Source organism: Pipra filicauda, unplaced genomic scaffold, assembly GCF_003945595.2.
Source record: "Pipra filicauda isolate LSUMZ 115617 unplaced genomic scaffold, ASM394559v2 scaffold26_size5592650_pilon, whole genome shotgun sequence".
Taxonomy (NCBI): Eukaryota; Metazoa; Chordata; class Aves; order Passeriformes; family Pipridae; genus Pipra; species Pipra filicauda.
Window position 1 is genome coordinate 890,977 of NW_024104387.1, and position 27,469 is coordinate 918,445.

A 27,469-nucleotide genomic window follows, 5' to 3' on the forward strand; every position below is an offset into this window, starting at 1 on the left:
CTGCTTTGCTCCCCGTCAGCCCCGCAGTGAGCGAAGCCCCTCAGTCAGAGCCGACGAGGTGTGAGCTGAGTGAACCTGACATCACCAGGCTGGTAAAACAAACCAGGTTATTTCCAATAGCTATCAACAGAGGCTTTGCAATGGGAAATACTGCTCCTATTTGTCCTTTTACTTGCCTCCTTGATTCAATTATTTACCTCTTTTTCAAAAAAATGGTTATATAACCCAAGGAGCTGACATCTAAAATTGGTAGTGGAACAGGTTTGCTTCTGAGCTGTTACTGTGAAGAAAATGAACAAATGCAGGGAAAATCCACTGGGGTTCCATTTTCTTTCTTTCTCCTGGGTCACTGGGAGTTAGCTGCATGTCTTAATGATGTCTTAGTAAAGTCTGAGAGCTGAAATTTATACAGACTACTGCAAAAGAGCATGCTTGAAAAGGTAAGTGGTAGGATGCTGTGAAGAGAAATAAGGCAGAAATACTAGAGAAAGAAAAGAGATGAAGGCATACTGGAAAGAGGACAGGGAAAATCCTGGAAGAATTACAGTAAAGAAGATAAATAGTAAGTGTGGTGTTGAAGGAGAAAGGTATTAAATATGAGTAACTATGTTAGCATTCTAGATCTGTCCAGGTGGGATGGCTAATGTGCTTCACCTATCAAAGGTCTAACATCAATTAAGTTTTCTATTTTCAAAGCTGAATCTCCTTTGCAGTTTTCTTGCTTTTATGGAAATGAGACACCTTTAAGATGAATGTGAGGTCCTAAAAACTACAGGTGGGCAAACTAGTATTGCTGGATTTATTTATTTTTTTTAATTAACCCACCCACTCCCCTTGTGTTTTGCTGGTAGGGTGAGGCTCAGGGAGCCGAATCATGATGGAGGTGAGGCAGTTTCAGGTGTTGCAAGTGCTTGCCTGGCACAGATCTTGAACCTGCCAGAGGTGAGGTGTGGAAGCAGAGTCCTGCAGGGTTGATGCTTGTGTTGCACATTGGCGTGGGATGAGCACAGCAGACTGCAGTGTACTCCTGGGCTGATAGGTAGGTAGGTAGGTACGAGAGGAAGGGGCCTGCTTGATGCCTGCCTGGAAAACTCAATCCTGCTAGGTCTGTAACAGCTGTTGGCATGAGTAGGAACCTACAATCTTGAATTCGATTTCAGTCTTTCTGCATGAAAACATTTTTTACCCAAAATTAAAAAATCTGTGCGATTAATATACTCTGTTACTACTGGGGTTAATATCCAAGCCTTGATGTAACCTGCTTGTACCTCCATGGTAGTTTCTTTGTACATGTGGAGTAGGCACAGTAACCAACTGCATGTTTGTGCCTCTGGTAACTTAAATCCCGTGTCAGCACTTGCCCCATTTATGTCCCTTCATCCAGGTTCCAAGAAAATCTTAGAAAAGCAAATGTGTTGCATGGTGGCAGTTAATTATTCTGTGCTTCGGGTTATGCAAACTTCATTTTAATTGTGCAATGAGCTTGTATCAATATTATTTTTGTTGTCATGCATATCATTTTTTGTGACGTCTCTGTTTAAAGAAGTTGTAACTTTAACAAGCCATCTGTTAACCTTACACAGAAAGGAAATGCTTTTGTCAATTACTCTAATGAAATCAGAAAAATCATTTCCTGGTCTCCAGTTGTAGACCAGTCACCCTATCTTCTGTCAATAGGAGGATATTGAACCATACAGGAAAATACAGGCACAGTTTTATCCTGCTCTGAAATACAGCCACGATGTTGTAGCCAGTGATGTCAGAAGGTTTTATTTTTCATTAAAAAGTCTTTGTAGTGCACAAACTCTTTTATTCAACATCAGAGTTTCCTCATTAGTCAGGTGGGAAGGCTGGACATAGGAACCATGGGAAGACATTTTGAGCTTATGCCAGCCTGACTAGTAAAGATTTTGATTTAATGACTTAAGAGAGTAGAAAAGAAGGAGAAACACTTCACCTTGGGTGGGAATAAACAAAACTGCACAATAACTCCATTTTGTCATTTGTGATGAAGCCATTAGAATTGACTGAATGGAAGGAGGAGCAGTAGTGGATAGAAAAGTCTGGAATAATAGGAAAGGGAAAAATGAATAGTGAAAGCATGGAAGAGCAAAGGAAGAGTCTGTAGATGGAAGACATTTATGAGGAGACAAAAAGAAACACAGGAAGTTGCCTGAGAGTTGACAAATGATGTAAGTCCAAGGAAAGTCCTCAAGGGACCTAAATGTATTGGTGCTGTGCAATGTGAGCTGTCCACGTAGGAAAGTCCCAAGCCCAAATGAAGGGGAGATTTGTCATTTTCATTCTCCTTCTCTTGGAGAAGTTCTCACGACTCCTAAAAGGTAGTGGGAGATAGATGCAGAAAATACTGGCATGGGGTTGCTCTGGGGTGGGGCTGGAGTTGTCTGTGGTACAAGGGACAAACCCAGCAGGAGCAGCCAGGTGCAGCCCCAAGAGGCAAACTTCTTGCTGCCTTCCCACTTCTCCATCCTTTCTGGACACCGGAGCAGGCGGGTAGGGACACCATCCAGCAGTGAGTCAGGGTAGCATCTGTGCACGTGTGCTTTTGAGCCCACCCTGCTTGCTTCCCTCTTGACCAGTGCTCTCAGTGATGAACTTGAGGATCAGAACCAGATCTTTTATCGCAGTGTTATCAGTAATTTCACCAATGGATCTGGAGTCAACCCTTAAGATGGAAGTATTGAAAATAACCACAGTGCTACTCCACAGCTGTCATCTTGCATTAGAAGAGCTTTTATACTGCAGTACCCTCTGTAAGGTAGACTTATTTTTGGTCCACAGTGTAAAGGTTGAGTGTGCTTTTTTGGAAGCTGAATGCGACACAGCATGATGTGATTGCCCATTCAGAGTTGCCACTGTCACGATTTAATTAACCGATTGTTCTGCTGATCCCTGAGTTTACTTAGACTTGAAAGAAGTAAACATAATTAAATTAAACAAAGGTTTTTCCTTCTCACACATGCTCTGAGCCCTTTTGCTTCTTCCTTGAGATAACAAAAAGCTTATGAATAGCAGCTTCAGTTGTCTTTGTTGTTGTTGTTGACCTGATGCAGAAGGCTGGCAGGAGGAAGATTATGCACAGGTGCAGTATGTGCATGGCATCAGAAGAAGAGGACACATGGGTGTTTGAAATGAGTTTTTTAAAATTTAAATTCCTGTGTTAGATTGGCAAAAGGATAAAAACGTCAAGGGTTCGGTGTTGCCTGTTGCCTGTCTCAGGTCAAGATAGTTTTGACAAAAAGGGGTAATGTTTGAGTTGAAACCTTATCAAAGCAGAGGAAAGAGATAAAAGAGTTTTGAATTCAGTTCTCAGTTTATCCAAAGGCTTTTTGTATGTAACTGCCTTAAGCTGCATAACCCCTCGGTGCCTTGGGATGGGATTCTGCAGCAGATTCGGGTTGTTTTCCATCAGCCTGTGCAGTTGTACTGCTCTGTGTCTGCCTGTTTGGTTTTGAGAGCACAGTCACAGATTTACAGTGGTTTCTTTGTCTGACCACAGACAGAGAGCATCATGTAAAAGCACATCCTTGTCCAAATGTAGGTTTTCTGCTTCCTCTTGAGTGGAACTGTGTCTGTCGGCAGCTTGGGCCTGCCCTCTCCTAACACCTCACCTTCATTTCTAGTTCTTCATTTCTAGTGTCTGTGCTGGAGAGGTTTGTGAAGGGAGATGTAATCACCTCACAAGACAGTTCCCTTATATTCTACTACATGTGCTGATGTCATGTGTTTGTTGTTCACAAATGACCCAGTAAGTGGCTTTGCAGATGTCATTTATGGTGTGCTATGCCAAATTTACCAGCAAATCTCTGATAACTACTTTTATCGTGTAATTTTTCAGGATTACACCCATCTTTCAGGAAGTTAATTCTAGACTATTTTTTTTTTTTTCAATTGTTTTTACTAATGGGTAAGAGAAAGTGGGTGAAGAAGCTTAAAAGTGAAAAATACCCAATCTATTTAATCCTCTTTGTCCTCTGGAGCAAGTCTTACATCAATCAAACCAAAGTTGATTAAACACAATTTGTTCTTGACTAAAAACAGATTTAAAAATAAGCAAATCCCGGTAGTTTGTCAGATATTAAAAATTAATTTGACTCATCCAGAATGAAATTTTTTTCCCATCTTTTCTTTCTAAAAATTAGTACTCTCTTTTCTCCCTAACTCTTTTTCATTCAGTCCCTAAAAGCATTGTGAATAGATGGCAGGAACAGTGTTACTTCACTAAATATATTGTTGTGAATTGTACCGAGCTCTGCTTCACAAACATATCTTTGACAAATTTTCATTAGCCTGCTCTGATCTACACTTGCTTCCTCTTCTCAGTTGTATGTCTGCTCTCAGTTTACCACCCTAATCTTTTATCCATGATCATGGTTACTGTTTAGCTAATGATTTTAGCCTTAAATATTCTTATAATGTTGTATTTCTCTGAAATAAAATTTTGCACAAAGTGTTCCTAAAAGCAAAGCCCTCTAATCAGGCAGATGAAACTCATTAGTGTTACATTTTAAGGAGCCTTCCTTTGATGCAAACTAATTGATTTTGCCCCAATGCAAAATTGTCCTATCTATAAATGGAGCTCAAATCTAATAAGATAAAAGAAACTCAGAGGGGAAAAAACTCTGTCATGAGAGCACAGTGAGATGAATAGCTTTTGCCAGTCTTGGAAATGATGATGTGTTTCACAGCTCCGAGGCTGGATATTTCACAATTGCCAGTGTGTTTTAAGTTGCCGCTGTGAATTGATGGGTTTACATTGCTGGTTTTCATCCTTACAGCAGACAGTGACTGTGATCTAATTTATATTGTTCATGCTGGCCAGTGGTCAGTGCTTAGACCAGAGGCTGCCCTCAGTCATCTGTTTCGCTGTATGAACACCGGGATTTCAGTGGACTGGGGGGTGTCTGAAGTCTGTGGACTGATAATGGTCCTCTGAGCTCGTTTCATTTTGAAACTCTGAAAGAACATAAGAGATTTAGAAATGAAAAATCCGGACACATCCTCTGTTTCAGAAAGGCCAAGCATTTACAGCACAGAGGTGAAACAGGCACCAAAAACCTGCTGTAACAGGCAGACCCACAGAATCACAGAATATGCCAAGTTGGAAGGGACTCACATGGATTGTCAAATCCAACTCCTGGCCCTGCACAGGACCATCCCCAAGAGTCACACCATGTGCCCGAGAGTATTGTCCAAACGCTTCTTGAACTCTGTCAGACTTGGTGCTGTGACCACTTCCCTGGGGAGCCTATTCCAGCACCCAACCATCCTCTGGATGAAGAACATTTTTCTAATATCCAACCTAAACCTCCCCGACACAACTTCAGGCCATTCCCTAAGGATCTGTCACTGGTCACCACAGAGAAGAGATCAGTGCCTGCCCCATCTCTTCCCCTCACGAGGCAGTTCCAGACTCCAATGAGGTCTCCCCTCAGTCTCCTCTTCTCCAGGCTGAACAGACCTAATGTCTTCTGTGATTTTTTGGACCTTAGAGTTAGCTCTTGACTACCCTTGGCCCGGCTGTGTTTAAGATATGAAAAACATATGGAATACAGTCTTTCTGCTTCTTACATTCAACAAGTCTAATGTTGGATAAAATTCCTAAATGAAGATGAATATGGTAGAGGCTTGGTAACTAACGCACACTCACGGTGAGGCTGTGTTTTCAGGAGTACCTGAAGAGCTCTCAGTCTCTTTCCTGAGTGGATCAAAGTCTGCTGAATTGCTTTCTGAGCTCTGCTTACTCATATCATTAGCAAGTACAAAGCTTTCTCCTTTGTTCGCTCTCCACCTCACTTTGAATACACAATATGCTGCTGTTCTACTAATTAGGCCAACAGGCTGAGGTTAACAAACACTCAGTGACTGCTCTTATCAGCAGGCTTATTTATGCATTTGACTATTTTGCTTTCTCTTTGTCTGTGATGTGAAAGAACTGGATAATTCCTGAAGTTTTAAATAAAAATTATAATGCAGTAGAAATAATGTTACCAGGGTGGTTCCTCCATGAACGGAGTCCACTTGTACTATATGGGATGGAGTAGTATCAGGACCTGGTCAGAAGTAATCCCTAAATGCTATGAGTGGCTGTTTTCAGTGCTGGTGGTTGAGGTTGCCTAAGGCTCTGAGATGCTTTGGAAGGCTCTTTTTGGAAGCTTTGTCTTTCATTCTCCGATTAGGTGTTTTGCACTCTGTATCTGGTGCCAGAGCCCTCAGCACCAAGCAGCTTCTCAGCCTCCCTCCCCTTGCCAGGGCTCTGGGGGTGATGGCCAGGGTTGGTGTGGTGCAGATGTGTGGCCTCAGCTCACACCACTGTGAGAGCAGCTGTGAGCCCCCCCTTCACCCTTGCCTGAGCTACACAGCAGGTAAACTGTGCTTGGTCACGGCTCTTGCTGATCCCAGCTTGACGATGTGACTTCCCAGCTCGACCTCAGAACCGCTTGCCACTATGGACTTGTCTGGAGACCTCTTGGCTGAACCTGGGTGCCATTCCTGGGCTGCCCTGCTCCCATGGCCGGGTGCAGTGGCACTGCCCACCTGCCCCCAAGAGGGCAGGATTGGGGTACAAGCCCGAGCAGAGCAGTATTTGTCAGGCTCAGGTAGTACTAATGGAAATGTATTATTTCCTTGTCCTCTCTAGGCTGCACTGCATTTCCAGACAGCATGCAGATCAGTTTGTCCAGCTTTCCACTTGGCTTTCCCCACCCCTGGCTGATGGTTCTGACTGGTCTAAATTCTGTTTACTCTACCAGCACAGGGAATCTTTGCTGACTGGTGCAGGACCAGAGCTCTGTTGCTTCCTGCAGGTTTAACTTGAGGTGACTTGACCAACACTGAGTAGATAAGAAAAAAAAAAGAAGGTTGTAATTGGCACTTCTGTACCCACAAACTCCAGAGTAATTGGAGCAAAGAGCCCTTTCAGGACTTTGGTTCATAGTCAGACAGTAGTTTTGTTTTAAATGTAGCTGATTGATATTAAGTTTGTGGTACGATATTCAATAGTGAATACAAATTAGAGCCTGGTTTCTCCCTTGTCCCAGCAGCATGTAAACTAAGCCTTTGCAAAAAGCTTGCAAAGGTGATGTTAGGAAAAACTACACCTTGTTTGCTCAGAGCAGCAAGTAACTCATGTCACTCGTGATTTTATTTAGCTTTTATGAAATGAAAAATATTTCCTGACTCAGATGAAAGGGCTAATATTACTTCTTTAAACAGTCCAAAGCAAATATACAAACAGTGACTGGTCTGTTGGCTGTATGTAGATTTACACAGCAGCTCTGGCTTTTCAAACTGAGCACGCTTAAAGGCTATTGATGCTACAGCTGGCTGAGTCACGCCAAGTGGGTAATTTGCCTCATTGGTTCTTGCACTTTTCATTGCAAAAAGATATTTGTAAATGTTTTAAATCACTGTGGAACCTAAATTTCCCTTTTTCTTTTGTTGCATATTAACTACTTAAGAATGAAATGCTTTATGATTCAACAACTATTCAGTAGCATCAAGAGTTAACTTATTACCAAACCACCCTCATGGGGATGTGGTTCCCTTCTCAGGGGATGAGTTATCACACAGAGAGTTCCAGACGTTTCTCGGTGATTACTGTGAGTTCAGTGCGTGACACTGTCATAGCCTCGTGCTGGTGAAATGCTCTGGGAAGTGTTTTTTGGAAGAACTGGGGGTTCACAGAAGGGAGCAAATGGAAGTATTCCCTGTAGAAAGCCAGGGATTTTGGATTTCAGACCCATACATTTCTTAGAAAATTTGAAAAGCTTTGGATTTGAAGCTTTTTAATTCCCAGCATTTAGGTAAATGACCTAAGCCACAATGATAGGTTACCTCCTTGGAATGGGAGAAGTCAAAGCTTGGTAGAATGAAGATTAGAAAGTGAATGGGAGCAAATGTTGCTTGGGTGTTCCGACAATAAATGCTTTATAAATATTAAAAATCAGCGGAAGAAAATGAGTCAGATTTTCAGACCAGCAGTTTTTTGGGCATCAGTATATGAGGGCATCAATAAAATTCAATCAGAATATGAGGAAGATCTGTAAAACCTATATTGGGAAAAAAAAAATGTTTCAGAGGGCTGCGTGATGTTCATCTTCACTCTTCCCTGCAACTTCCGTAGTGCTTGCCTAACTGCTATGAGATTCTTAAAGGCATGACTTGTCTGCAGCAGTTAATTAACAGAAAGGCAGGGGGCTGTGATTAGAATTTGCAGTAATTCTGGAGAAAGTAATTAGAGCAGCCTTGGTATTAAGTTGTATTAAACCAGTTTTGTTCAGGGATTTAACACTTCATACCCTTTTCTGGAAAAGCTTCAAGTGGCCATTTTGCCTCAGGCGAACACTCCTGGTTGTAAAGGCAGATGGCTGGGCCACATGAAGTCCAAGGGACGGCTGAGGAGGTTTATACCCCAGAAGTGATATTGTGAAATTGCCCTACTGGAGATTAGAACACTTTCTCCTATCACGTGGGGAGAAGGGGTAATTCCCACTGATGACCTTGATGGGATTGAGAAGACTTTAGGGCTGACTGATTCTCTCCTTCAGTCTTGCTGTATTCAGGTAGATAATCTTATCTTTCAGCAGCAGATTAATATCCTTACAGATCATTCCCAATCTGCCCTTCCATGGTTCTTGCTTCAACAGTTGAACAAAATCACCTTCTGACTCTATCTCTCCCCCAGTGGGAGCCCCTGTACTACACTGATTTTTGTTTTTTCTGTCTTTTTGTCTTTTTTTTTTTCCCCCCACAGACCAGCTTCTTCAGAGTGTTGGTGAATATCAGGCTTGTGCTCAGTCTGGAAAGATGTGCCAGGTTAATTGAGTCCCTTCGTGTTTGACCCGTGACCCATGGAGAGCAAACTTTCTCAGAGTAGGAGAAAGAGGAGAGGTAGGGCAGAAGGTTTATGTTGTTGTGTTTCACAGACAGCAAAAAGTGGGTCCCTGTGCTGCATGGCTTTCTAGGGAGTGGATGATTTGGAGGTGTGACAGTTTGTTTTTACTACTTTTCAGCCTAAAAATTCCCAGATCATTTTTCTACAAACGTGTACCCCCAAGTGTCAGAACCACTGGCTGATGGCAAGCCCTGCTGTCAAGTTCCTGCTTTGAAGAACAAAGCAGAAACTTTCCAAAAACTAGAGGAGAAGAGACAGCCGTAAGTTAGCAGCTGAGAAAGAGGAATGAGTTGTGGTGTTCTGGAGTCGCTTGATGTTCCTGGAGCTACTCTAACAAAGGACCCAGAAAATACAGAACTTCAATCTAACACCACCCTCTCACTTGGATCTAGATGCTGCTGAGAAGAGGAGAATTCATTTAATGAGGAATTATGAAGGAATAATGTAATTGAAAGCCGGTCTCGTAGCCTTCATGGTGAGTGCTGTCACGGTTGCTGTCACGTTTGCTCTGTGCCAATGTGACAGGTTTTGTGGCAGCCGCACATGGTAAAGCCCTGTCCTGCAAAACCTGTGATCAGCTTGACCCACTTTTGAGCAGGGTCAAACCCGTGTTCGATCCTCAGGTGCTGATTATCTGTCTGGAGGGCTTTGTCTGTATGAGAGGCTATATGTGAGAAATCTCCTGTGGGCTTTAAAGAAAAATTAATCACTGTATCGCTTTGTTACTTTTAAGTAATTCTCCTATAAAACCATCCACAGGTTCCCAGGAATTGGAAAGCCTGTGCAGAGAGGAGCAGAGCACGGGTCCAGTGAGCACCCAGTGAAAACAGGCTGTAATCGAGTCTGTTCATGCTTTGTGGTTCTGCCCTTTCAGACTACGGGGCATGGGCTGTGGTGAACAAGCACTTCTTACTAAACCAGTGAATCAGCTTCAATCTAGTCCCCAAAACTCTAGGCACCCCAGTTGTTTCCTTATGAAACTAATTAATTTCATATTAGGTTAAATTTCCTTGGCCATTACTGACCTGTTCACAGTGTTTCAGCAGCTCTAGGCCAAGCTGCTTGTGGGCTCTGGAGAGTATGAGGAGAGGGATGACCAGTGTCCCAGAAAGCTCCTGCTCAAATTGGAAATGACAGGGCGAGGATGGGAGGCAAGGATGTTCCTGTCTGTGTATCAGACTGGGCCCTCAGAGGTAGGAAGTGCCCTTAACTCTGGCATAGCTGGCAGCTCAGTTTATATCCTCTCCATGGCTCATGTGCTGTGAAGCTCATGTGCTTCTGCTGAGCTCAGCTTCACCATTTGTGACTTGATGTGGCCCCTCGGACTGTCCTGTGCCCTTCCCTGTGCTTCGTGTCTTCAGGTACCTGTAGATGGTGACCAAACCACTGCTTCTGCTGTCTCCTGGGGAGAGAGGAAACAAAGCTGCTGCTTAGAAGTGGTTGGGTGGACTGGCTCTTTCTTGAGCATCTTTACAGGTCTGACCTGTAGGGGAGGACATCGGTGTCCCTTAACACTAGAATAACCCATATGTGTACACTAAGAGTAAAATGGCTTTCCCAGTGTATCTTTTGAAAGCTTATAGCCTTTGAAGGAAAGATAGATCTGAGTTAAAGTAAAACAAGAATTTAAAAAAATTCCTTCATTCACAGTTAAAATGACCTGAACTCAGCTGATGCCTGATGCCTGAGGAAAATGTGACTGAGAATTGTATTTTGTGTTTTCTTTCACATTTTACCAAGGGTGAGCACAACATCTTGACAGAAAGGAAAGCATGGGAATTTCATCCTGGCTGCTTTGGGGAAGTAGCCCAGATTTCCAAATAAAAGATGCTTACATGCAATGGAAAGGCTTCTGGAAGGCTACCTAGTCAGTAATTAAAAAAAAAATTTATACAGAATGACATGTTAGTTCTTCTTATTGCTACATTTGAGCTAGGAAAAATTGACAGATTAGTCATATTCTATTATAAATGTCTTACTGTAGCCATGTTTACATATTTATCATTAATATCAGGCTCTCATACACTTAGGATTCTGGGTAAAGATCCTACAAATTGTTTGCTTTTTGAGTCAGCTTGTTTGATTAGGAGATCTGTTCTGTAAGAAGGAAGTGACATGTCTGTTATAAAGTTAAGACATATGAATAAATACTGCATTTTCTTTATGAATGGAAAATTGAAGCATCTCATCAAAAAATACATTCAATTAGCAAACTGGAAAAAATAATGGCTTTTCCAGCTATGTCATCACTTACAGCCGTTCTCTTTCACTCTTGTGCTGAAGAGTAGAGCCAGCCACCCTTGGTCCTCTTAGAAAGAGGATTGTTTGAAGTTTAATATCTTCTGGGAAGAAGGAAGACAGCGACATCACTGGAGATGCTGGTGCAGGTGTGACTGTGCCTGCCTGAGTTAGGTGCTGGCTTCATCAGTATAATTTGTCATGGACATTACACCAGTGTCTAAGAGATCTAGCTGGAATCAAGGTTTCAATATTTTAGGCGCTGAAGAGAAAAATACAGGAGATTTTTCAGACACTTGAATATATTAGGGTAAAACTAGTTGCTGCTGATTTTGAGTATTTCTTTGAAAGGTAGGTTTGAAAGCAATGTAAAAAAAAGATCAATCTCTCCTCCTCCAGACTCTTAAAGCTTCCAAGAGATTATGTTCCTGGGGAACGTTTTGGCTTCTGCTGTGGACCACAAATCCCCTTATCTTAATGTTGCCAAGTCTGACCTGAGAGGAGACAGTGAGGACTGGGATTATTGGAGTTTAAAAACCATGAATTTTTAAAATATAAACATACGTCTAGATGTACGCAGAAAATGAATGACAACATATAAGATATGAAAATACATAGTTTCCTGCTAACAGAAATGTAATTATTCTTCCTGTATGCGCAGAATGTTTTGAGAAAAGAAGTAATATGCTGCAATTTATTTTCACAGAGAAAAATGCACTGTTATTTTTAGTGAAGGTGTCAATACATCTACCTGCCGTGCTTCCCTTTGAGACTACAACCTGTACTACGTGCTGCCGAGCACTTAGAGGAGTCCCTCACTGCTGATTCCCCGTAGCTGAGCTGTCACCTTGAAGCTAACTTTGCTTAGAGCCCCTCTGCTACGGGCCCAGCCCTCACCGCCTCTCATTTCTGATGCAGTTTGCCTTCCCTTTCCCACAGGCAGAATAAAGAACACTTTACAGCAAACAGACAAATGTTTGGAAGTGGCTGTGTGGACACGGTGGAGGAAGACAGATCCCCTCCATCCAAACACTTGCTCCCCTCAGCCCCGTGGGGTGCAAGTCGGTGTTAATGCAAACCCCACAGAGTTACCCATAAAAAGTCAGTCTTCTCTGACCCCTATTAAATGACCTTGTACGGGTGACTGAGGAGGTGTAACTCAGGAGGGAAAACGGCTCTTCTTGCGCGGGTTATTCCGGGGTGCAGCGATGGTGGGTGCGCGGTGGCTGCATCTGAACATCGCTGCTCTGCGAACTCTCTGAACAAACAGCCTCCAGCGGGTGCGATGGAGAGGGTCATCGAGGCCCTTCCCCACCTGGGACGGGCAGCGCTTCCCCCCGCCTTCCTCCCTCCCTCTCTCCATCCCTCCCCCGGCCAGGGGCGGCTCTCGCCCCTCCATAAAGCCGGCCGGTCCCGGCGCTGCCCTGTGCCCGCCCGGCCATGCACCCCGCGCCCCGCCGCGGCGGATCCCTGGAAGCGGCGCCGAGCCGGGATCTCGCTGGACAGGTGAGGGGAGCGGGATGGGAGGGGAGGGGAGCGGGACCAGCGCCGGGGACAGCTTTGCGGGGAAAACGCTGCTTCTCTGAAGTCGCGGTTCTCGGAGCGGGGATTTGGGGGAAAGCGCAGCTTCCTGGTCCCGGTTACTTGGAGAGCGGTTAATTGCCCTGGGATGCGGCTCCTCTGGTATCGGTGGGAGCATTTCATCGCTGGGATTGGGATGGGACTGGTTATGCTGCTTCTGGTCAGAAGTGTGGGGGGAAAAAAGTAGTAAAACACAAATGCGAGCACATGAAATTAAGGTAGAATAAAAGTAACTTCTTGTGCATCGTTGCTTAGGAGACACAGGGTGTGATATAGCCCAGAAAAACTCACTCCTAGGTTATTTCCCGTTACAGTGGGAATATGCTCAATGTGTCAGAGAAGATCAGATAAAATCAGAGCTTATGTGCTGGCTGCAGTTACTGATACCGTGCAGCTGATAAAGTCTGTAAAATTCCTTGTGAAAACAAGAATGCTGCCTGTAATGGAGAAAAGTTTCACAAAAATGTTGGTTTGCTGTAGCCCTCGGATATTTGGAAGCCAAATAAGGTGTTCAGCACAGCTTTTGGTTTGGTGACTGAGAACTAAATCTAAAGAAGACCTTTGGCGTGGCTGGAAAATGTACACATAAAGTGACATCTAGTCGTGGTCACTTGTAATATCATGTCTTCACCCTTCCCTACTAAGAAGTGTGTCAAAAGGACAGCGACAAAGTAAGCAGCTACTTAGAGGGAGGAGGTTATAAAATGTCCATTGAGACTTTTTATCAAGCATGATTAATGTCAATCCCTATCAAATATTTTTTTAAAAAATATTTTTTTGTCTTCAATGTATGGCTCTAAAATGTAATTTCCTTTAGATGAATATGTTTGGATAATTTTAAATCCTGGTCATCCATTAGTATAAGGAATTAAATCACAAAACATGCACCCTCAAATATCTATCTCACACAGAATATTCTTTGGGGAGGAGGAGAAAGGAGAGGTAATTGCTATGAGCTCCAAAAAGAATAATCTTTAACCTCACAACACCTAGTTATTGATCTAAATAAAGGCTTTAGGATATCCTTCTGTTTGCATATTTTCATCAAGACAGAGTCAGGTTGATGGAAAATCAGTTCATGATTTACATCACTCATAAAAAACATCAATGCAATATTAATTCCCCCTCACCCTCCAAAAGGCTTGAATGTGTTACCGTGCAAAGGAAAAATGTCTCATTTAATTACAGTTTAGTTACTGATACAGAATAAAAAATGAATGTGAAGGTGCAGCCATTGGAGGAGAGGAATTGTTTTGCATTACCATTTTCTCTTGTTGCCTTGCACCCAAATGGTTGCTGCATTAATGCAGACTTGTCTACAGTCCAGTTTCTGATTGAAAGTGAAAGATTAGTGTAGGGTTAAAGATGTAATTGGTGTGCGTTTGGCATTGTAGGCATCTGAATTTCTCTTCTGCAACTTCTTCTAATTTGCAAGTCAGAAGTCATTTCTAGAACTTAATATAAGAACATACTGCATTTTGTTGTATTTTCATCGGTCTCTTAAACCTATAACTTTATAAATGTTGTCACCTGATTTTAGACACAGTTAGTTGCAGCAGCGAAATACAAAATAAGAACTCTTCGATGCCTGTATTCTGTTCTAGCTGTGCACCTTATAACATTGCACGTAACTGTGCCAAATCTCATAAGGTGATCTGGTCTTCAGTCGTGATCCTGAATATGGAATGAAGCCAACCTGCTGCATATTAGTCATATATATAAAGCAGCCCATCAGTTATTGCCTTCAAAGACCACCATCTAACTATTTGTAGCGGAGACTTCTTTGCATCCAGTTTCTTCTACAGCAGTACAATCTGAATAGGATTTGGCTCACACAAATGGCCGTCTTTGCACTTGAGAAAACAGCCAATAACCTATATGGAATTGTGGAGTCAGTAGATATTCCTTTTCTACTTGAAGTACCTTTGCTCAGTGCCTCTTCCTGGCTCTTATGATCATGATCTGACACTGAAGCAAACTCTGAACCTGCAAGCTGCTCAGCTGAACCTGGACTGGGCCCTGTCACACACTTTCAGCAGAGAATTTGATGTCTGGACTCCAGCTGATGGAGATTAGTGACTTTTCTGAATCAGAAACAGTGTGAAGGTCTGACACTGTTGTTCAGGCTCGTCATATAGTGACAGCTCATTAGAGATGGGGACCTGGTCAGAAATCCATATATTTTCATTAGCATCAGTGGGCTTGGACCTCTTCTATGGGATACCACCTCGGCACCCTAAAATGCTCACATATAGTAACCCTCTTGAAACTTTTCTTAGAGCATGATCAAATATCTGCCTCATTGTAAACCACTCAATTTAAGATGAAACTAATTTCATTATTTTGTGAGGCAAATTGCTTTCTTCATCTGAAAAGTAAATCAGAACATTTTGATAGAAGACAGGTAAAATACGGGGTTTTTATTTTTAAACCACTCAGTTACAGATAGAAACAATTAGCTGTTCAGTATTATCAATTTTAAAGAGGTTTAAAGTTGGAGAGACTGTAGAAGGGAGTCAGTGGAACTGGTGTGTTTTGATTGCATTTTTGGTTTGCTCTTTCCATTTCTGAAAATGTCTCCAGATAGTCATATCTTTAAAAGCTGTGTCAGATCAAAAAATAATTCCAAATAGCAAGAGAGTGCCTTCATTTTTCCTTTTCTGTCTTGCTGACTAATTCAGAAACCTCACCTTTTTTCTTTCTACTTTTGCAAGGTTTGAAGACATGTGAGACACGGCCTCTTCTTCTAAGCCTTGTATGTTTTCTTAACTTTGCATTTTCCACATTCTTAACTGTTTCAATATTATCTCTGTTTATGGCCTGGCTACCTGTAGCTAAGGATATGGTCTTTGATATCAACACAGCCAGGAGTGTGATCACTAGTAAGGTACAAAATCACACGGTCCGACAGTGTTTGAAGTCTGAATTTTTACTGTGTGATTTGGGTGATTATGCCAAGGGTTTGACATAGGAATTAGGGAACCTGGCAGATGGAGTAGCTTGGCTGGGGCTGATCGGAGTGGGATTGTCTCTCTAGTCAACAGGTTCTGGTCAGCATAACATTTTAACTCTTTATATTTGTCGCCTTGCTCAATGGAGACAGTACTTTACAGTTATGTAATGAGAGAAAGGCAAATGATTTTTCAGTTCTGATCTACTGAATCCTGTTCCATCTTTTCCTATTTACATCCAGTGGGATGTGGATTATTCTCTTTACTAACATTTGTTGAGCTTGCTAATGAAGTGTTTTGTTCAACATACTGTTTCTGCTGACACCTTATAGTTCCCCTTCCTCATGGTAACAATGCTAGTTATAAACTACACATTGAAAACATTTTCTGCATCCTTGGGAATGACTAAAGATGTCTATAACACCATTCAACTAAAAAAAAAAAAGATATCTTGGTATTTCGTTCTCAGATCTCACAGATTCCACGTGTCCCTTAACCTTATGCCTGTTATTGTGTAATGATTTAGTTCATAATTTTCCTTTTGTGGTTGACCAGTCAAAGCACAGCATTACCCCAAGACAAACTGAAATGTAAAAGTTCACACTTTTTGCACTACTTCCTGTTCAAAAAAACTTTTTATTTGTCTGAATTTAGTTAAATAAGTCAACTTACATGATGATTGAAGACAATAAAGAGAACGAAGGCAATGCATCTGAGAGAGGAAGGACAGCCATCATTTTTTCCTTGAAGAATGAAGTCGGAGGACTTGTAAAAGCATTAAAACTCTTTCAGGTACATTATAATAATATTGCTACACTGCTCTGTATTTTGAAATTGTAAGGATATTTTTGGAACACACTAGAATTAATTACATCCATTTTTCAAGAATATGATTCTTCACCTGGCTCCCACTTTGCACGCAAAATTACCCAGAAAGGCAAATTTATTCCTCAGAAATTAGATGATGGTTGGCTAAAAATTTTCACAAAAATTCTCATCTGCACAGACTAAATACTGAGAGAGGTTTGTCTTTTCCCCTTATGAAAAGAGGATTGGGACTAGTTTTTGCAGAGTATAAGAGGTGGGTCTGAAGCTCCTGCTGATGGCAGGTAGATATTTGGGGTGCTGTGCTGAGTCCAGTGCCCTTGTCACCCTGTGTGTCCAGACTCTGGGTGGCAGAGGAACTGCAATTGCACAGCTGCTGGGCAGGTATTGTGTAAGGAATATATGCAGCAGTGCCACTGTGCTCTGTCATGTGGCTCTGCATGTCTTAGCCTGGGGTTTTCTCAATGATCCTAATATAAAAAACAGGATTAAATAATTTTTCAAATAAAAAAGAAGTTAAATTTATGCCCTGAAAACTACTGCTTTTAAAATTTCTTGCTTGGTTGTTAAATAATTATATGGTGAATTGATCAGTATTTTGGTGAACCTCCCCAGACCCAGTTGCTAATCAGTTTCCTATGGGAAGGATGAAAGAAAAAGGTCTGTGAATTTAAACTTCCTGACTGTTTCCATGTGCTTCCTGCATGTAAATAAAACTGAAAGAACACAGGTTCTCTTTCGTTTTCTTCTGAATGGAAAATCAAATAATTTCCCCCCCTCCAAAAAGCAAATTGCTATCAAGAGATCCAGTTAACTAAAATAGCTTCATAAAGATAGTGAATAGTCCATGGCAGTAAAACATTAGTTTGAAAAACAAATTTTAGGTTTTCGGTCTACCTGTTTGAAAACATTACTTCTTACAAAACAGGAGAAGCATGTAAATCTGGTACACATTGAGTCACGGAAGTCCAAGAGACGAAATTCTGAGTTTGAGATCTTTGTGGACTGTGACAGTAACAGGGAACAACTGAACGAGATCTTCCAGCTCCTGAAATCCCACGTCAACATTGTCTCTGTGAGCCCAACGGAGCATCTCAATGTCCACGAATATGGTAAGTACAAAAGGCACTTCCGAGGAAAATGCCCTTCTGACTGTGTTGGTTTGAAATCTTTGTACGGTGTCCACATCTGCATTTGTGTAGTGTCTTCAGTCACCGGTTACCAGGTGCGTGCTTCTGTGTTGAGAGTGAGCGTAGTCTGGTTGACATGAGCAGGGCTGCGCTGGCTGGTGCCACCTGGCAGTACAGGTTGCTTCAAGCTGCTGCCAGTTGTGTATCTGCTGTCTGTGCTCCTGTCCCTCAGCAGCAGAGCCCAGCTGGCACCAGTGAGAGTTCTGCATCCATGCAGGTCACCGGAGGCTGGCCTGTAGTCAAAGCCTGAATGCAGGGCTTGAGAACACCACCATGATGGAGGTGTAATACTGGCATATCCCAGTTCAGTTCAGACACTGGTGAGAGTGGAAGATGGATTCTGCAATTTCCTCATGTAGTTCTTGATTTCCTTATTTTTTAACCACTTTTCAACGTAACTGATCCCTTATAATAGTGGGAAAGAGGTGCCTTTTAACCTTAGGATGCTTCGCATCCTGTTTACCTTTACTTCTAGCTAAAGAGATGCCCTAAGTTCAGGGCAGTAGGAAGCTGGTCCCATGTATTTCTCAGCCATTGTGCTTGTGAAGGACAGATCTGGTGCTCTTGGATAAAACAGCTTACTTTAGCTCTAAGTAAGGTGAAATTCAATCTAAACAGTGCCCTGACCTTTCTAAGTAAACTGAAGAGCATTGAGGCAGAAAAACAGTGTATTAACTGCTCTGCCAAGAGCTTGGTGAAGAACCCTCTTGGGCTAAAAATAACCCCAAAGTAGTTGGTAGCAAGACTGTAATGATGCCCCTCTCTAAGGCTGCAGGGCCTCCTATTCCTTTTCCCCACAAAGTCCTCAAAAGGCAAAGCTGGATGCATCTGAGGTGCATAACCATAGAGAAACATCTATTTCCTGTGGTCAGTAAAGCAGGATGGGAGAACTCTAACCTGCTCCCATTCTGCCCAGGGACCACAGGCAAATCACTTCTGTACTCCTCTGCACACTTCGTGCACTACAAGATTCCCAGCAGTGCACACAAGGAGACCTTGTCTCTGTGGGAGCCTCTAGATCTACTCTAACAACACTTAAGGGCCAGAGAAAACCCATGTTAACTGTTTCCTTCCCAGAGGCTTTGGAGCTGGCTGTGCTCTGTAGGCAGACTGTGGCAGTGACCGAGGAGGAAGTGTGAGCTGTAGGCTGGTGCCAGATAGGCAGAGGAGTCTCTTGTCTTATTCATGCCCTTTTAATTTATAGATTTAGCTGTAACCGCCATAGCCATTCTTGAAAGCAGCGTTTCCTCCCTCAGCATGCTCGGTGTTATTAATAACCTTGTGGATTCCATGTGTTCCCCAGACATGGAGAATGTTCCCTGGTTTCCAAAGAAGATCTCAGATTTGGATAAGTGTGCGAACCGAGTGCTGATGTACGGGTCCGATTTGGATGCTGACCATCCAGTAAGTACTTTTTCCTCCCTACACCCATTCTGTAGGGAAAAAATACTTTGTGGAGCTGACTTTAAAAAATTGCAGCTTTTCTTCCTCCCTCTCCTCTCCCTCAATGGTGCCTCTGTGGGTCTGAGCACCTTCTCTTGGGGATTTCATGTCTCTTTCTTAATTCAGGCAAGATTGAATTCAGCTCCTGTGCCTTTCTGCAAGGCTTACTTGTGTGAGAACTCCAGGTCTGGGCCCTGAGTGGTTGCATACAAATTAAAAAAGAAAAAACAAAACAAAATAAAAAACAAACAACAAAAAAAAGAACGGAGGCTTTGTTCCTCCTCTTTCTTTCTTCCTTACTGGAGCAACCAAATTAGTATTTGGGCAGTGCAAATGAGCAATTTGTTCTGTAATTTAGAATAATCAAGCAAGTTACAAAGTTTCTATAAATACTGATATGACTAAAATTAATCCTTGTCTACTGAATATATAGTTGTATACATAAAACAACAGCTCGTTCTTACTTTGGAGTATTTGCTTACTTCCTGATTATTGAACATTTCAGACTATAGCTATGAGGTTCCTGTCCTCTCATTCTTACACAGCATAGTTTTGTATTTCCCAACCGAAGTGTCATGCGTCTTGTTTTAAATTAATTTATTTATTACAGGTTAGAAACTTATTTAACTTTGTTTTCTTCCTTTCCCCTACCAGGGTTTCAAAGACAATGTCTATCGCAAGAGGCGAAAGTATTTTGCAGACCTGGCTATGAACTACAAACAGTAAGCTTGAATTCTTCCAGAATAAGACTTCTGGGTGCTTTGAAATAATAGCAGAGTGGACTGTGAGGATCTCACCTTCCCTGGGCTTGGATCAGGCTGAGATATGCTTGGCTCAGGAGTCAGAGCCAAGGGGGTAAAATGAAGGGAGATATAAGAGAAGGTTAACAGGTAGATCTAGCTTATTTTGCAGCTCTGGTCAGTCTGCTTGGCCATTATGGCATCTGCAGTAGTGCTGGTCCTCAGATGAGCAGCGATGTCAGCGTGGTGCATTTGGACTCTTCAGTTCTTCCCCACTTCCCTGGAAGTGGGTGCAACAATGAAGGAGGAAAGACAATGCACATTGCTCAGCTGCCTGTGCCAGGACTTACTGGCCATCAGGGCAGATGAGTCTTCTTTGCAAAGGAGAGGGAAGGGAGGCAAACCCCAGTATAGCCCATTGACCACAGAGTGTAAACTCTCTGGGCAAATGTTAATACTTGAATTTTCTTTCCTGGTTCAAACTAATGCATGTGATGTGTAGATAAGAAGATTTCTGTGAAAAGAAATTCGAAGCACTTCTGTCTTTAGAGATGCTGCTTGGGGGAGGAGCTCTTAAAGCAGGAAGAGTTTCACAACTCAGTGCTGTGAATTCTTTCTAAATGCGATTTTTCATGTTGATGTTGCCTGATCGAATTTAGGTGTCAAGTTCCTCAATTGAAAGTGACCAAGAAAGCAACTGTTACTACAGCACAGAGCTGATTACTGTTAATGTGTTGTTGACAGAGATTCCCTTGGGAAAAAAATTGCCATGCTGGTTACCTGACTGGCAGTGGAAGCTCAGTGTAACACTACCATTGCTATAATCCATTTTAATCAAGGTCCTGAGGACTAAATAGGAGAGACAGACTACAACTAATATGTTCAGACAGGTGCTTGCCTCTTCTGCATAGAAGTGTGATTTTTACCAGATGTATCTGCTTTGTGCTGCTAATTTAGGGAATTCTCTTGTCCTAAAACAAATCAAAAGGGTAATGGAAAGTAATTGTAGACATAGAAGTTCAACTGGGAAAAGAATGCGTTCTCAGATCCTGAAGCTGTAAAGAGGTTATGCAAGTATTTTTAATCTTACTCTCAGAATTGAACACCTAAGAAACTGTTTACGGAACCAAAGCTTTCAGGCTCTGGTGACATCGATGCAAAGATTCCTGACAATTGGTTTAGGTGGAAAAAAGAGCAAACCCTTAGACTAAAAGCTCTCCAGGGCATAGACCAGATCTCACTGTGCATTTGACAGTGTCTAATGCACCCTGGCCAGGTGTCACAGCCATATAGGTGTTAAACAGCAATAGTAGGTAAATGAGTCACCTGTTATTAAGCATTTACTGAGGAACATCCTTTCTTCCTCCTCTCCTTGTAGTGGTGACCCAATTCCCAAGATTGAATTCACTGAGGAGGAGATCAAGACTTGGGGGACTGTGTACCGAGAGCTCAACAACCTTTACCCAACTCATGCCTGCAGAGAGTACCTTAAAAACTTACCCTTGCTCACCAAATACTGTGGCTACAGGGAAGACAATATCCCCCAGCTGGAAGATGTGTCCCGCTTCCTGAAAGGTAATGTGCTAATTTTCTTACATGAAAAGACTAAGGCCCACACTGTTTTGTTGGCACAAGGGAACATTCTTGGTCACTTTTGCTTGTATTTGTTCTGGTCCTTTAAGAAGCCTTTTGGCCATCTGTGTTTTAAAGTATAGTGTCTTGAACATATAAAAACAGTGACATTTGAGGGACAATGATACCTTGGGCTTGGCTAAAGAGTTATGTAGCTGTAATGTTGACTCTAGGCATGGAATCACAGGAAATCCACTGACACAGAGATAGGGGCATTTTTAATAACTGTTGGTAATTCTCAGGTTTAGGCCTAATTTTTCTAATTCGGCTAAAATCTGTCTGATTTTCCCACGTTCTCTCGAGGCAAGGTAGTGCTGTGGCGGTGGGGTTTGGGCTTTTGTGTTTTTTCTTTTCCCGCCCATCTCCCGCAACTATTTTTATTTTCCCTGGTGGCGGTGTTGGGGGGGGTTTGTTTTTTTTTTTTCACCCACCACCACCCCCCCACATTCCACAACCCACCCCCCCCCCCCTCCCCCCCCACCCCAGTTGCAGCAGGAAAGCTGTCAACGTTGTGCATTCTACACAAAACTAATGTACAGTTTCTCTGTTCATTTTCAGAGCGTACAGGTTTCACCATTCGCCCTGTTGCTGGATATCTGTCTCCCAGAGACTTCTTGGCAGGATTAGCATTCAGAGTTTTTCACTGCACTCAATATGTTAGACACAGCTCGGACCCTCTCTATACACCAGAGCCGTGAGTCATTTAATCTTGTGGTAGAATTTGAGAAAGTTTTGATTCTTGCTGTTCAGAGCCAAGCTACTTAAAAGCTGTTCAAGAACGCCATCATAAAACTTACTTTTAAGGTGCTGAAGACTCAGCCTTCACTGAATATAATGGAGTTTTAGCATGTTGAAGTCCTACCTTTATAAGTACAGGATTTTCAAAAGTACAACATGTTACTGGAGATCTCTTACTGATGTCACTGTGTGCAGTTAGTTTAAAATTCAGTTGCCTCATAAATGTGGAGTTCAGATCTTAATTTTAGACAACTTCATTTGAAAATATGCATTTAGGTATTTATGGAGAGTTGGTATGACCTGCCCAGTTGCTTTCAGATAAGTGAGTGACATTTTTCTGTCTTTTGGATATTAAAGCTTAATGGAAGACATTGTATCTGTTCAGGGGTGCTGCTTTTTCACTTTGCCACAAAGACAAATAATGAGATTTCTTGTTTTGTTTCTTTTTCCAGTGATACCTGCCATGAGCTCCTAGGCCATGTCCCTCTTTTGGCTGAACCCAGTTTTGCTCAGTTCTCCCAGGAAATTGGTCTTGCATCACTTGGGGCCTCAGACGAGGCTGTCCAAAAACTGGCAACAGTGAGTGCCCAGTGATTCTATCAAAAGCTTTGTGCTTTACTAGGTTGATCCCACTCCATCGAATAAATTTGGGGCTTCATGTTAACATTAGCCAGAACAGCTGTAAGATCTATGTGTTTCACTGGTCTCTGGTTTTGGGGCATACAAAAATTTTCCATGCTAGGAAAAAAATACACTTTAAAGTTGAGATGACTGGTATTTTTCTTCACTTGACTGTCAAGTAACGGCTCAGCTTCTGCTGGTAGGTCACGTTTTGCAGACTGAAATTCTCTGGTCTATTTCTTCCAAACAAAACTTTTCTTACTAACGGGAACGTGATTCAAGGATTTTAAAAGTAATCCATTTCTTTAATGCGTAGAAGGAATTGAAATGATATTCAATGTGGTGAGTGCTAGCATTAGGTAGTCTTCAGCCAAGAAAGTAAAATAATATAAATAATCTAATTTTCTGGACATCCATTTCTGGCAAAAATATTTTGAGATTAAAATTAAATTTAGATGAAAAATAATTGATGCCAGTTATGAAAGAATTGGTTTAGTAACTTTTTTCCCCACCTTGTGTAGTTAGTGGTAAAATTTCTACTACCTTCAGTGGGAGCAGAATTAAGCCATCTATGAAAATAATGTTTCTTCCTGTATACCTGCAGAAATCCTGAAATCCACCAAATTGAAAATCTTCAATTTTACAGGACACTAAGCAAATGAGAAACAAACTGTAGTGGGCTGTTTTCACTTCCTCAGAGGCCCTCTCTATCCAGTGTTTCTTTTAAGCTGAGGCTGTTATTTCACGTCAATATTTCTCGAAACAGATTTACATCTCACTGTTCCCACTAACATTAGCAGCTTCTAGCCTAGCTGGGTGATCTATAACATCCACCTTTCCCATGAGAATCATGTAATCTTGTGGTTCTTTACCCCCTTCCATTCTGGATTCCCTCTTTAAATATCTGAGGACAACTGAGGGGTGACTGTCTGATGTTTGCCACTATTTGATGGTACCTACAAATAGAAATGCTCACATCTACTTCACCACAGCATCTTTGATAAAGGCTGAATTATTTTACTTTCTTCTCTGTTTCAGTGCTACTTCTTCACTGTAGAGTTTGGCTTGTGCAAGCAAGAGGGAAAACTACGAGTTTATGGGGCTGGCTTGCTCTCTTCGATTAGTGAGCTCAAGGTAAGAATGTCTACTGCTTATTTAACTCTTTTCTTTGTACCTGGTTATTATTGCCACTATTTTGCCCTGCTTTTTATAAAGTATAATTCTAAAAATCTTTCTTTTGAAAACTCTTAAATACCTACCAGGCTTTAAGAAAATTCACTATGGCAATAATTATGGGTAGTGGTTGCTGCTTTTGGATATATGCTGAGCAGATCCCCTGTCTTTTGCAGGAAGCAGTAGATGACTGGCATTTCTTAACATTTGGGTTCAAGCATCTTCTTTTAGATTAAAGCTCTGTTGGCTTAACCAAATTCAGAAAATATTGCTCTTGTTTACACATGAGCCTCACGTCTGTGGAATCCCATTTTTGACACAGACTGGCAGAATATGACCATTCAGAGTAATTCAGTTTGTTAAGCTTTAAATGCTGTTTATCTGCAGATAAAAATTTTAAGATGCAATGCACTAAATATCGTCTCAATCTTTTTTATTCATTTTACTACATGTCATGTTCCTCATGGATTCTTTGGATGGTGATGCTCCTCTCACCCATGATAACACACCACCAGCACTCGCTCTCTGACAGTGCCAAAGTCAAGCCTTTTGATCCAAAGGTCACCTGCAAGCAAGAATGTCTCATTACAACTTTCCAGGAGGTTTACTTTGTTTCTGAGAGTTTTGAAGAAGCAAAGGAAAAGATGAGGTACGAATTTTCCCCTCCTCTTTTATAGAAGCAGATTTCACTTTGTACATCTCCCTGTAGCAGCTTCAAATCCTTTTATTCTTATCACAGTTTTGTAATTATTTTTTTCATGGGATTGAAAAGTCAAGATTGGTATTTAGTTTATCTTCCACGTGGTGGGTGGAAGAGATGAAGAACTATTTTTAAGTAGTTTTGAAAAGTGGTTATTTATACTGGTTGCATACAGAGGATGCACTGGTGTTGTTTTTTTGGTTTGTTTTTTTTTTTTTCCACTTCTATAGAGAGTTTGCGAAAACCATCAAGCGCCCGTTTGGTGTGAAGTACAATCCATATACACAGAGTGTGCAGATCCTGAAAGACACGAAAAGCATTGCCAGCGTGGTGAATGAGCTACGTCATGAGCTGGACATTGTCAGCGATGCCCTCAGCAAGATGGGCAAGCAGCTGGAAGTTTAACACCCTGTCAGCAGTGTGGTGCAATCCAATTCTTTTCTTTTCCTTACTGATTTCTTTCATAGGCTTATAATATGTTGTAGGCTGAACTCATTCCTTTACAAATGGAAGAGTGAATGGCTCATAAGAATAATGTCATCTTGTTTCTCTCTGTAAAATCCCTTACATAATGTATTTCTCTATCCCCCTTAGATAAAAAAGGTCCAGAGCTGCCTTTTAGAAGCTGATAGGGGAGTAGAGAAAGTGCTAGGATGGAGAAGAAGTGTGGTCTTTGGATCAGGGCTGGGATCAAATGCCCCAGGAAGTGGCTTATGAGGCAATAATGGAATAATTCACCATTTCTGCCCATTTCTGACTCCAGTAGTCTTTGCTACTGATTTTATAGCATTGAAGACTTGATAATGTAGAAGCTATGGTAATCAGTGCTTCTAAGTTTGTACTACTAAGTTTAAAACTTGAATGATTACAATGCACACATCAGGACACAAATAGCTGGAGGTTCAACATGATAAAATGGAGGGGTCAAATCTTTCAGAGGGATTATTCTTGTCCACAAAGAATTGCAAATGTGCTGTCTGGCATGCTTCTAGTATAAGGCAGAGATACAGCTGTTGCATGCATCCTAATTTTAAGAGATGTGCTATTGCCTAAGAGTCAGGATTTGTATTGCTGTCCTTGATATTCCACGTGAGGGAAGACCTTTCCTTACAGAGATACCATTTGCCTTTTTCCTCATTGAAATAATCTAGCAAAAGTATAGCAAGACATCAAGTGTACTGCCTTAGCACAAAGCCTAGAACCATTTCCAAAGTACAATTTAATATTCAAAAGTTTAAAATAATAGCCAAAGTTCATAGTTTAGTGTGGTTTTTATAAAAATAAATATCCTGTTGATGATTGCTCAGTCACTTTATTGACCAGCACAAGTTGCACAAAGATACGTTTAGCTTCCTCTTTACTTGGCTTGAACACCTTCACTCCCTATCAATCAATAACTGAAAGGCCCAAGCATTTAATAGGAATTCTGTGGTCATGAAGGCAATAAACTACCTTGTAGTGCAAGGTATATCTAACTCCAAAGAGCACTTTGCAAGTGGTGGGAAGCAGTGTCCTGATGAATTGCCTGTATTTCACAGTAGCCAACTCGCCTGATTTCCGGGCCCCACAGTTTCAAGCATCCTGCCCAGCTGTGCAAAGCTGTGCTGGCTGCTGCTTCTGCAACCTCTGCTGATGAAATGGACAGGAGGTGACAGGTTTGAATGGGGATCTCTGATGTGCAGGGTGTATTTAATAGCACTGCCAGCACTGGTTTTTCATAGGTAGAGCTTATCAGGAAATCCAGAAAGTACACTGGAAAAATGAACTGAAATCTTAAATACACTGGAGATGGTTGTTCAGGATTTTGAGAACTTTAAAGGACTTTTGTGAACCTCTGTGCTTGAAAAGCAGCTTCAGTTTCATATGCTTTCATAGGCCACATATGCTCCATAAGCAATTGCTGGCCCAACCTTTCCAAGTAGATTCACAGTTTAAATTAAGTCTAGATCACTTTTTTCTGTGGCTATTAACCCACTATAACTTTTTTTTTAAAAGAATATTTAAGATGTAGAATTATGGTCTACAATATTTATGGCCTACATTGCACTTCATTTAAAAATAGATTTTAGAAATTTTGTCTTTCTAAAAAAGAAACCTTTTAAGTGAGTAGTGACAGAGGATCTATTCTGCCTGCTTCTGTGATAATAGTTAATATTCAAGTGCAGTTTTAACAACACTGGGATTATTACGTTGTGGAAATATACATAGGTCTGTGTTACTTCAAACCTTGTCTGAACTATGTATACATTTCAAATAGGAATCCTTATACTTGTTAAATTAGCACCTACTTTCAAATACTCTGTAAAAACAGCAGTTGTATCTTTTATTTGCACTTGTGTAGAGAAAAAAAAAGCCTGCTAACAATAATACAGAGAAGATGCATTTCCATGGCATTAACCACGTGTATGTTTGGCTTCACCCATCCAAACCTCATGGCTATATAGAACAGTAATAATTTAAACATTTTAAACTGTTGTGAAGGCTTTAAATGTGAACGAAATAAATGACTTGCTGGTAATTATCAGAGGTAAAGCGACCTTTATTCCACCGCTGTAGCAATAAACACAACGCGTTCGCTTGTGGCTCGGGGTTTATGCCTTTTAATGGTGTGGTTCAGATACTCCACGCCCGTGAGCCTGCCCCCGGCCCGCCTCTTCCTGCCCGGCCTGCGGGCGGCGGGAAGCGCTGGCCCCATGGAGATGGAGCTCTTCGCATGGGTG

General features: G+C 41.7%; 1 protein-coding gene across 1 annotated transcript; it reads left to right on the forward strand.

Moving 5' to 3' along the window:
* Positions 1 to 370: 370 nt before the first annotated feature.
* TPH1 (tryptophan hydroxylase 1) lies at positions 371 to 27,270 on the forward strand. Its single transcript, XM_039382472.1, has 11 exons — positions 371 to 440; positions 16,342 to 16,479; positions 17,441 to 17,624; positions 19,006 to 19,106; positions 19,800 to 19,867; positions 21,264 to 21,460; positions 22,076 to 22,211; positions 22,708 to 22,834; positions 23,915 to 24,010; positions 24,565 to 24,698; positions 24,980 to 27,270. The coding sequence occupies exons 1-11, from the start codon at positions 429 to 431 to the stop codon at positions 25,152 to 25,154; spliced, it is 1,368 nt and encodes a 455-aa protein (XP_039238406.1). The 5' UTR covers positions 371 to 428; the 3' UTR covers positions 25,155 to 27,270.
* Positions 27,271 to 27,469: the final 199 nt, after the last annotated feature.